At 44.8% G+C, this 12,500-nt stretch overlaps 1 protein-coding gene across 1 annotated transcript in view; it reads left to right on the top strand.

Annotated features, from left to right (window-relative positions):
* tenm1 (teneurin transmembrane protein 1) overlaps positions 1-12,500 on the top strand; it is a gene marked incomplete at both ends in the record, with an annotated part of 170,038 nt that overhangs the window by 37,404 nt on the left and 120,134 nt on the right. Inside the window, one exon of the mRNA XM_080007834.1 lies at positions 10,310-10,544. Within this exon, the coding sequence (XP_079863960.1) occupies positions 10,310-10,544 (235 nt within the window). The remainder of the gene's footprint in view (positions 1-10,309; positions 10,545-12,500) is intronic.

Genomic DNA, 12,500 nt, shown 5'->3' on the forward strand with positions numbered 1-12,500 from the left:
TTTATGATTTTTTCAATGGTTGGAAAATCAATGGTTTCAGAAAAAGAACATGCAGGAACTTTTAAGTAAGTCAATATCATTGTATGGACCGTAGGGGGACGTAAATAGGCTCAAAAACACCATGAATGAGTGTGTCTGTATAGATTGTGTGTGTGTGTGTGTGTGTGTGTGTGTGTGTGTGTGTGTGTGTGTGTGTGCGTGTGTGTGTGTGCTTGTGTGTGTGCGTGTGCGTTGAGGAAGCCGAGGGCTGCACTATCTTATCTTTGTTAATGGTATTCCCCTGTCTCTGCTGAGGCACACGGGGAGCAGAGGGCAACTGCAGTTTGATGTGGGGCATCTGTTCCCACATTTGTTAAGGTTCTTTCGGTGCACGCGGTGGAGAGAGAGAGAGAGAGAGAGAGAGACAAAGAGAGAGAGAGAGAAAGTTAGAGTGGGTGAAAGAGTTCAGAAGTATTGTGTGTGTGTGTGTGTGTGTGTGTGTGTTGTGATCGGTATGATAGGTCCGCCTGGCGAGGTGGAACGGCAATGTGTTGCTACGATTCGGGGCAAGTGCCGGCATGTCATTGGTTGGTGTTAAAGCTGACCCGGGGGCTGGGGCGGCACTCACCTCATTGACCGCAAGGCACCCACCTGTCCGGACCGCAGGTGGTGCTCAAGAAACAGCCCCACCCTTTCGCCCCCCCCCCACAATCTAGTGATCATCGCTCCCTCTCTCTCTCTCTCTCTCTCTGTCTCTCTCTCGTGCGCTCTCCATCTCTATCTTTCTTTATCATCTGGTGTACGCCCCGGCCTGAATACCAAGCAGCCCCTGCCCCCGCGTCGTCTGCTCCTAGGAACGCACCGCCGTCCCTTTAGCGCACAGTGTGTTCGCCCTCGCCCTGCGTTTCGGCTCGCCATACTTTAATCCCGGGGGGCGGGGACATTATACGCATAACGTGGGTTATAATAAGGCTGCTTCCGACTCCGGATGCGTGGTTAAGACGTAGTGGAGATGTGTCAATTACGCTCATTTGCGGAGGCAGAGGGTGAAGACCGAGGTCCCCTTCTGCGATCATTCCGCTCGGTTCTCCTTCAGGAGGGGATTTGTTGGTGGGGGTTTTTTGCGCCGCAAGCCGCCAGAGAGCCAAGGTGAGCCGAGGTGTTGCCAGGTAGACTTTTGCACGCTGGGAGAGATGTAATGGGAATAGGAATTATTGACTGAAGCAGTGCGCCATGGAAACGGTGTCTCCCGCGTGCCATCATCGAGACGGAAAGCTTATAGTACCCTGATTTATGCCTGCCGTGGAAAATTGAGTGCTTCATAAAGATTTGCCGCTGGCTTAGATGAAGTAATCAGCGAAGTGATCTGACTTTGGCGGATTACAATATCCGCTGAGTTGTAAAAGTGTGTCACAATGCCTTGACATTGTCCGCCGGACAATGCGTGTGAGAGAGTTTTTGGAGGGAGTCAAACTCTGGCCCTCTGTCAAGGTCATATGGATTAGAAATTATTGGCTTTCCAATACTCTTCTGGGGAGTTCTGCATGATGAATCATCAGTCCATTCCAAATCGACACCAATTAAGTAGGGTTTGTTTATCCCGCCGTGGGACACACTGTGGATGTGCGCTTGGAATAAGCGCTCCCGCTCCCCTGTTCATCTCTTCAACAACAATGAGGCATTTGCAAGGATTAGCCCACTGTGTGTGTGTGTGCGTGCGTGCGTTATGGGTGCGCGTGTTTGTGTTTGTGTGTGTGTGTGTGTGTGTGTGTGTGCTGTATATATTTTTTTCCGTGCCTGCATTTGGAGTGCAGGTTTAGGTTCGGTGTGTGTGTGTGTGTGCAAAGGAGTATGGATCTCCACGCATGTCCCTTTCTGTGTTAGCCGTGCGTCCCTCCTCTGTTTGTGCCTGTACTTCATGTCAGCGAGGTGCTCTGTATGAGCGTCAGGCTCGGGAGCCCAATGCCGGAGCCAGCGAATTCATTTGCATTCATTCTACTGCCTGTCTCTCCTCTGAGCCTCCTCTAATTACCAGCAGCTCAGGCTCGCTACAACTGTGCATACACTCTCTCTCTCTCTCTCTCTCTCTCTCTCTCTCTCTCCCTCTATCTCTCTGAAAAACCGGGCTGATGTTGGCAAAATCGCCATGCCACAATTGCTGTAGCTTTGATATTACTCTCTCCTGTAGCTTGCCAGGAATCTCTTCACATTGGCTTGTTTTCTGTCAGGCCTGAGTATTTTCATGTGTTTGTTTGTTCCGGTATTGTTGAGGGAAATATAGTGTGCAGCATCGCAATGTAAAAAGGGAGAGAGGAGTGTAAAGGAAGAGGGGAGGGCTCAGAGAAACCGCGTAATTGTATTTTGGCTGATGTGTGTGTGTGCATGGCGTAATGAGAGGAACAAAGCAATTAAAACAGGACGACGGTGACGATATGGTCGGTACTTTTCATTGGTTTTTATTTATTTTCCAAAAACGAATAACACTCACAATTGGTTTTTTTCCCCACCCCTCAAAATAGTCGATATCCATTCTGTTTGTATTGTCAATCCTTTATTCTGTGATGTGCAACTTTCATAACTATTTAATGAGGGAGAAAGAGAGCAAATAAAATGTCATACCACGGTGGTATTGTGTAGCTCATGCTGGGATACTTTCACATTTATATTATTTCAAGGTCCTTTATGCATGGGCGTGATAACCCGCTTATCAACATAAGAGGTTTTGCACCTTTTTGAGTTCTTGTCAACCCCTTTCCCTGCTGATGCAAATCCCTTCGGAGGGTAATGACCCATGTGACACCCGGCCTCCGAGGGGGACGCTGCTCAGCCCCTGCCGCAAAGTTACACACCCGCTGTGGGAATGTGTTCAATACACAAATGCACCCCTTGCATTTACGCAGGGTGCACATACAGTCTTCATACAGTCACAAGCTGCACACCTGCACTCAAGGACACACACATCAACACACACATAAAAGTAAAAAAAACCCATCAAGCCTACACATTCCCGGCCACACAAGTACGCGCAGCCGCACCGAAATACACAAACAAACACAAACAAACAGGCCCGCGCGCAAACAGAGGTGGGGTGGCGGGCGGCAGGTGGCGGTGACAGGGCAGCACGCAGCGGTGACAAGGTCAGAGAGGATCAGGGCTCGGCTCTGTTCCTCGGGAGAGAGGAGCCGAGCTCAGCGGGCCCCCCCCCCCCCATCCAGACGAACCCCGCATCACACTTCCCTCTGCGGCGGGTGGAGAAAAAAAAAACACCACACAAAATTTTTTTTAACCCAGCTAAACTCATTAAGATCAAAAAAAAAGAAAAAGTTTGGTTAGATGGGTTCTGTCTGCTAAACATTAGCCAATTAATTAGCGCCTTCAAAGAGATAATTTAAGTGGTGCAGTAGTGAAGGAGGTCGATGGTGTGGAAGTGCTATTTGAGTGCGGGCCCCTGCAGTGAAGTGTTTGAGTGATGGTAAGCTGTGCGCTGCGGAGCGGAGGAGCGAGACTCAGGAGGTTTCACGCCCTCTCCAGGGAAAAGCTACTTTCAGAATCACCTGCAGCCTAAACATAATTGCAGAGTTTCGCCAGAGTTGTTTTTGAAGATTGGGATACAAACAAGCAATTACAGGCATGCACACGTGCGCCCGCAAAACGCGTGGCGGGGTGCGCGCGCGCACGTATGAAGCAGTAGGATGATGCACGGCTGCTAATTATCGAGCTCTGCAGGAGAACTGACTGTTGCTCTGAGTTTTTTTGGGGGATCGCTCTTAGACGCCGTCGGCTCCTTGATTTGGGGTTTCTCGCTCTAATTGAACATTGTGACTCAGTCCCGTTATTTATTGCAACGTCTGCGGCTGTCAGTCAAGGCTTCCCATTCAGGCTGCAGAGGTTGTTGCTGTCAATGTACATATCAGTGTTGTACCTCCCGCCGCTGAAACCACCATACGAACAGTCAGTCTCATATCGTCATCTTCATCATCACTATTATTGTATTATCTTCAGCATTGATGTCTCCGTCGGCACCGTTATTGTCACCGTCCTCATCGTCTTCTCCTTTTTCACCACCGTCCTCTTCGTCATCATCACCGAGGACATTATGACCATCCCCGTCGTTAATATTACTATGGATATTGCCGTCTTCATCGGCATCATCATCGCTGATCCCTGATCCTCATCATCTTCGTCGTTATCATCACCGTCGACTATCGCCCAACATCTTCTTCGTTGATGTTTTCATCGTCGTCATTAACGGTCGTGAACCTCTTCATCATCTCTTTTTTTCATCGCCTCCATCTTCATCCTTATCATCGTATGCTCATTATCATCATCATCATCATCATCATCATCATCATTGTCGTCATGATCATCATCTGTCACTTCAAACACATTTTTTCCTTGTTCCTCATTCATAACTTTATTATTCCTCTCATTAATTTCTCCTTTTCCTAATTTTCTTCACCATCATCTCCACTATTAACACCATCCTGCGGATATTAATCCCGATAAGCATCACTATTATCCGCAGCACCGTCCTCCTCCTCCTCCATTATGAGCAGCCGCTTACCGCGCTAACTTTTACAGTCATATTGAGACGTCTCCTCTCTGATAAAGATAATGTTTGTTCGCTCTTTTTCCCTTTCGTTTAGAAAAAACGCGGACGGGAAGAAATGATGCGGGCATGTCGTACGGTCAACCCCCATCTCATTACGGAGAAGAAAAAAAAAAAAAGACAGTCAGTTCTAATTTCATTTGTCTGACCTTTTCTCAGGGTTAATTATTTATTTCATAGAAGCACAGCAGTGGAATAAACTTTTAGCAATTTAACGCAAGTCAATTAAGAAGCGGGAGAGATGAAAACCTATCCTGGGGGAAATTATGAAGCTTTTATATTTAGAGTGGGTTGTCCAGTGTGGTTTTGCTGGGCCTGGACCGACAATTGCGTTCAATCTTCTCTCCAAACAATCTCATTCCTATGACAGACAGACGGGTTGGATGTTGTTGAGGTCGGGGTTTATTGATTTTATATGGCTCTTGTGTAATAAGTGAAATTACCCAAACACAATAACGGTCAGAGTCAGAGAGGGGGAAAGGGAGAAAGAGGAAGGAGGGGGACGAAAAAAGGAAACAACGCAAAGAAAACAAAGCCACGTTAAGAAATGAATTTAAAAAAAAAAAAGACACATTAAGGGCGCCGTAGGTGGGATTTGGCGCCATTTCTAATTTACCCATCAGCTACTTTCCATCTCACTGTAAGTGCTCTGCACAAACTGTCGTGATGCGTGATGATATTATGACCAAATTATTCCGGGTGCCGAGTGTTCTGGACGCTTATGGACGCTGGTGGGATGTCATTGTTTGACAAACTCAAAACCAAAGCGGACGTGATGTGTTTTCTTAAAAAATATTAAAAAATAAAAAATTTAAATTTGGAAACCAAAATGTTTACAGCCAGTCGGGTTGCGAACGGCCGGCATAGGTAAGAAACGCGGGCGCGGCGACGCTGGGCAAAAAGCAGCGAGAGCTCGTTATGGAACAACAGTGAACCCGGTGCCGGCCTTTTCCCCCAGCTGCTCACAGCGCTAAGAAGACATGAAAAGAGGCGCGCAGTCGGGTGTGTTCTATCCTGGGGTTTGATTTTGAAGCAAACACAAACCGAAAAATAACGGGGGAAGCGCTGCACAACTCGCCTTTAAAAACTGCACTTACGGGGAAATATTGCGGCTCATTGTTTTGTGGTCAGCGGGGCGCTAAAAATAGAGTTCCCATCTCATTACGGAGCACGTACTTCACCGCTTTGCCGCTGGAAGCCACCAGCTTTTTTCAAAACTTTCTCCTTTCTTTTGTTTTTCTTTTTTTCTTTGTTTTATTTCTCATCTCTCCTCTCGCTTGTTACATTATTTTTTTTTTTTTCCCTCGGCCCAATTATAAATACAAATGTAAAGGTACCAACTGAACATATGGCACATGCAAGGAGACTGGAAGTAGAACATTTTAATGAGCGTGATTGTGCACATGCAGGTATGCAAGTACGCACGCACACACATACGCACACACACACACACACACACCGAGTGGATTAGTCTGCACATATGATTCATTTTTCATGATCAGTTTAGCACTCGCTTGTTTATATCTCCGTGCGACACAGCGACAGCACCATGGTTGCTGTGTGTGGCCATGTTATAGGTGTTACGTGGGTGTCACCCTTAACACTTTTTACTTTCCTTGCATTACTTTGCCTTCCACTTTAAATGACAAACTTGTCAGCGTGGTACTTAATACTTAATGCTCTCTCTGCTATTTTTGGCCCATCTCACTTACAGCGATGCATTTTTAATTTCTGGCCTGATACCTGTTACCTGTTATATTTGCCGGTAATCCCTCATGTCCTATCCCCCTATATCCTCCTATCCACTTTTTTTTTTTGCACAAACGCTCGCCTCATATCTCACTTACGTAACCAAAAGCCGATGATTCTGGGGAAATATCCCATAAGTGACTTTCCAAAAAGTATAATTTTTATTTATTTTTTTCCGGAGGCCTAAGTCCCAGAGAAACCCCAGGGCATGGATGTTCTACACTGTCACGACTGTCATCCCAAGCTGTATTGCTGCTCTCGCTCCCGTCCGTGCCCCGGTCTCGCTCACCTCCCCGGGGACTTGATTTGATGTTTCAGAACTCCCGGCTAGCCCGTCCAATATCTCAGGGCTCCTGCCCTACATTGCCAAGAGCTATTTAGGTTACATCTACAATTTAACACAACATCACAGCATTCCTGTTCAATGTGACTGATTATGTGTGTGTGTGTGTGTGTGTGTGTGTGCGCGTGCGTGTGTGTGTGTGTGTGTGTGTGTGTGTATGTGTGTGTGTATGCGTGTGTGTACGTGCGTGTTTGTGCTTTTCCGTGCCGGAAGACAGGGTGAGTTTTTGTGGAACTTTAGTAGTCTGGACCCAAAGCTGCCTTAGCCTAAGCCCTCTAAAGCACCATCTGGCCGCCGTGGCCCTGGTGTCACTCTACTCACCAAGATTATGATCTCCCCCGGCCCTCTATTTCCGTAGCCTGTCGCCTCGTCGCCGCCCCAGAAAAAAACACATTCATAACTGCTTGCTGTGGGTCGGGTCGGGTTGCGTCGGCTGGCGTCGGTGCTTATTTAAAGATCTCTTCATCAATCAGGGGCTGGTTTGGTGTTTGAAATTCAATGAACTGGAATTATTTCCTCGTGGCTTTAAGGCATTAGACTGTTTCAACAACAAGGCGTTCTCATTATGATATGAATCAATGGCGTGGATAGTTTGAGATAGCCAGATCAATTTGAGCAAAAGGTCTTCTTCTTTCAAATACTGCAACGCTTTGGCAATGACTTTATTTGTGGGTGGGAGGGGGGTTAAATCAAAAGGCAGTTATTAATAAGATAGACCAGCGAAAACTGCCCTGCTACTTTAATGCTTCTGACTAATTGCACCAACACGCTGTGCAGTCATGCCCGCACTACCCCGTGAGGCACGCGGATTTTGAATCAAAGGTGACACCGACAAAAATAAACTTGTTTTCCACATTGGTTTGTTTAGACGAACCAACACCTCCAGGTGCTGTTTATTCTCTAGCTGTGTTATAATTATTATTATTTTGATTATTATTATTATTTTGATTATTATTATTATTATTATTATTATTATTTATCTTTTTTATTTTTATTTTTTATTATTATTATTATTTCTTTTTTTTCATTCTCTCAAAAGTTCACGTCCGTGAGGAGGGAAGGGTTGGGCTTTGTCTTTGTCATTCAGGGTCGTTTATTATTGTGATATCCAGCAGGTTGTGTTGTAATACGGTGGAATGCGGTGCCATATGCCGTCCCAGAGGAAATTCAGTTTGCAAGACTGAGTCAGAAAAAAACAGCAACAACAAAAAAAACCAACTCCCAGCATACATCATAAGTGTCAGAGGATAACGAGTCAGAGACAAGTAACAAATTCCATGTGACGTGATGTGTGCATATGGGGTTCGAAATAATTTATTTATACGTAAAGACCTGGAGAGAACAGGTTCCCAGCCTGCGAGTCCATGGCAGGACAACACGTTATTGTCAGAAATGTGGACGACGAAACTATTATGGACTAATTAAAATCTGTGCCTGGCTGCGCACAAAATAACTAATATATTCTAATTCAATTCTACGGCACGTAACACTATTTTATTGTTATATGTTATATCTGATAAAGACAATTGGCAATTTGGCAATGTTGGAAGATAAGTAACCTGCATGTTGTGCCAAGCGAAACAATCAAAATTAAACCTTTTAATTTGGACGACTAAAGAGCCTTCACACATTACACCCACAATACCAGTACACAGTGTTCTCAACACCAATGAAGACACGCACACACACGCACGCACACACACACACACCCGCACACACACACACACACACACGCACACACACACACACACACACACACACACACACACACACACACACCACATCAAGTGAATAAAGGGCACCATGCAAATCAATATTCACAGACCATCCTTTCAACTACGCTTCATTCATCAAGCGTTGTCTCAATATTCTTTCAAATATCTGTTTCCCAAGAGTGTGATTTCCTCTGCCAGGAGCCCCAATCTTCTGCTAAAAAGTCCAACAGCGATGTGATGTCTCTAGTACTGCTATGTGACTGTTAGTTGAACAGCGCAACTGTGCATATTGATAGGGATAAAATAGAGTGAAATCCGTCCAAAAAAAACAGAAAAACATTTTTCTTTATTGTTGGCATATGGCCAACATTTCGACGACTGTTAAGACTCAAATTTTATGTCAGGTTTATTGTACGTCACCATTCCTATATTAAGTTCAAGTTTCTGGTTCACTGTTTCTTTCATAAGATATTGTCTAGGACTGTATATAATGTTTTTTTTGGTTTTTTTTTTTCGCTTTTTTCATGCATTTTTCCCCCAGACAATTTTTTCATTATCTTTCATTTTTAGTGGTGGTTTTTTTTGGTGTCATTTTTAGGTTATATCTGTTCTTTATTTCTTTATCTTTGTATTATTATAGTATTCTTTTACTATTATTTTGCTACTTTTTTGATGTGAGTTGCTGAGTCAATTGAAATGTCCTTTTTGGAATGAACAAATTATCCATCAATCTATCTATCTATCTATCTATCTATCTTTCTAACGGTCTGTCTGTCTGTCTGTCTGTCTGTCTGTCTGTCTGTCTGTCTGTCTGTCTGTCTGTCTGTCTCTCTGTCTGTCTGTCTGTCCACATATGATAATTAATTTTGAAATCCTTATTTTAATGATGTGCTTCATTAAATAAGCCCCTCCACCCGACGCTATGTATAAAAGGCAGTAATTAGATAGCAGGTCTGCTGTGTGTGGTATCTTATGAAGTGTGTCTCTCCGGCGGTTCCGCTTGAGCGGGGAAGCCTCGCTCTCCTCCCAGGTAGACGGGCACTCACACACACTGAATTGTTACTGGCATTTTGACAGGATTCTCTCTTGTAGATCAATCCTGGCTGTCTTTGGGATTTTGAACCCTGTTTTCCCTCACAAAGGACTTCAAGGCTAATGTTGCATTAACTGTCAATATGACTGGACGGGTTTGTTGTTCGGGGACTCGGGGTTTGGGAGTTCTCTCCGAACCGTAGCACATCCATATGCTTTTCAGAACACACACACACACATACACACACAAACACACACACATAATTGATTGTGTGTTTGTTTGTTTCCTATTTGCATGTTTTCTCATCAGAGGCTGAGCGAGAGAAAAGGGAATTAAGAGGCAGGGGATCACAGATAAGGAGAGAGAGCGAGAGAGAGAGAGAGAGAGAGAGAGAGAGAGAGAGAGAGAGAGAGAGAGAGAGAGAGAGGGACAGAGAGAGAGAGGGAGGGGGGGTGATAAATATGATGGAATCGCAGAGGGCTCTAGCTGAGCCCTGAGGTTCGCAGAGTGAGGCAGTTACAACTGGCCAGCTCATTCTGTCGACCTGCAGATCTCATAATAAACATCATGGGCAGTTTGAGCTGGGGGGTAGAGATTAAGTTGGAGGTGTTAGCCTCTTAAACAGCGCTCCCTTCACTGGGCAGCCGAGAAGCTATTTACAGAGGGTCTGGAAGTGCATTCAGCCTGGTTGGAAGGAATGAAGAGCGCCATCATGTTTCATAATGATTTATGTTCCTCAATCAGCACAATAACAATAAAATGTCAACTACCCGGGCGCTTCTTTCTTGTAATTTACGACGCGGCAATCCTAATAAACCTATGTTTATTCCTCCCCGTGTCCCTCCACCCCCCTCCCTTTCCTCCCCTGCGTGGTGGTGCAGAGCTGCCCAGCAGTCCGGGTGGGCAGTTCACCTTCCGCCCGCTGCCCCCGCCGCCGCCTCCGCCCCACGCCTGCACCTGCGCCCGCCCGGCGCCCTACGCTCAAGTGAGTCTGCAGCGGAAGACCATGCCGTCCCGCTGCCAGGATGGCCACGGGGCAGACGGCGGCACCAACGCCGACCCAGCGCAGCTCCACAACAGCTGGGTGCTCAACAGCAACATCCCCCTGGAGACCAGGTGAGACTGGTTCAGGTCAGGACGGAGCAAACCACGAGTTTGAGTCATAAAAAAACATATTCAGGAACGTTGAAAAAGGTGTAGGGACACAATTAGAATTTGAAATATTGCTACTACTACTGTCGTCCTACATAATTATGGCTCACATACTGATCCGTACTCAGGTTGTGTCAAATAGCGATCTAATCCATTGAAGTGGATCTGGCTTTTGGGATTGGATTTTTTGTCCAAGGGATAAAAATACCCTATTTCCGCCTGATATCAGGCCAATATCCAGCCCGTTACTTATTACCATTATTACTACTGCTTATGGCCACTACTACAGCAATACTGCTACTGATAATAACGGTGTTGTTACCAGGTCCTTGAGGTGCTCGGAGCGCTTGAATTGTGTCCTCAGAAATGTAATTACTAGAACGCTTTGAAAATAGCCCATTTTGTGCAGAAGTGCTCGAAAAGTCCTTGAAAGTCCTGTGACATTCATCCTGGTTTTGTTATTAAAATTGTAACATAATAAAACAATTCCAGATGGACTTTTATGGCATAAATTTAAACCAGCATTGTTGGAAATAGACACAATACAATACAATAGTATGACAATGAGATAAATTGTATATATACAGTGTATATATATATATATACATATATATATATATATATATATATAATGCCAGAATGAACCCTGTGATCATTCTAATACTACTACTACTACTACTACTACTACTACTACTACTACTTCTAATACTACCACTACTACTACTACTACTACTACTACTACTACTACTAATAAAAAATAAATAAATAATAATAATAATAATAATAATACTGATAATCATTTCAATGCAGCTGTAAGGATACAGATTCAGGTATTCAGGATTAATGTCTATCTGAAGAATACGATTAGAAAAGGTTGAGTTTCCCGGCGTGAAAAATAAAACATGTTTTAAGAATGAGTGTTGGATTAGAGGACTTGTTAGACTGGACATGTTTGGCAGGATGGAGAGGACTCCAGGCCATCATTACAGCGCTCTGCACCTCGCCTTGCAAATCAAAGTCCTAATGAATCTCACTAGATGCTGGATTCTTTTCAACTCCTTTCGCCTCTCCCACCCACACACAGACACGCAGATACACACGCACACACACGCACACACACACATACACACATACACACACACACACACACACACACACACACACACACACACACACACACACACACCCTGTTCCCCCCCAAAATGAAATAAGATATTAGCATCGTTGAGTTCCCAAGATAAAAGTGATATTGTCAGGCGACTGTTAATTCCTTACTTTCTCTTTTATGGAATAAAAATTCCTCTTCCACTTTGAGTTTCTGAATGTTCGGGGAATACGTTTTCAGAGGAGAAAAGTTTCCAGTTGGTAGAATAGAACCATCATTAATGAGGAGATGGTTGCCGCATGAGTAATAATTGATAGGAAAAATTAATTAAAATATATTTGGAAGGGATTCATGACGTTGCCTGAGATGTAGCCGCTGCTACCTTGCATATCAACTCTGGAATTTCACTGGGAAAGTCAGAGAAATCGGGACGCTTACAAATATTTCGCCTTTTTTTACTCGTCTTTTCACGGAACAAAAACCGCGGACCGGGTCACTTGGTGACAGCGGCACTTGCTAGTTCACGATATTTTCGGCGGCGACGTGGCCGAGCTGGGATACAGCGTGACAGCGGAGTTTCCGGTTCCAAATGATTGAGGGAGAGATTGGCGGCCTGCCGAGCCCGCAGAAAAGATTTTAATAAGAGATGAATGAGGCCATAATTAGATCTTTGCTCATTTAAAGGAAAGAAAGAACAAAATTACCCTCGGTGACAGCTTAATTATCGGCAAGGTGTGAGTACCAATGCCAGGGACTTCAACGCAGACATCACTGCGGTTGACTGATGAGAGTGACACTCCGGCCGTGAAAAGGTT

Source organism: Zeus faber (assembly GCF_960531495.2).
Source record: "Zeus faber genome assembly, chromosome: 10".
Classification (NCBI taxonomy): domain Eukaryota; kingdom Metazoa; phylum Chordata; class Actinopteri; order Zeiformes; family Zeidae; genus Zeus; species Zeus faber.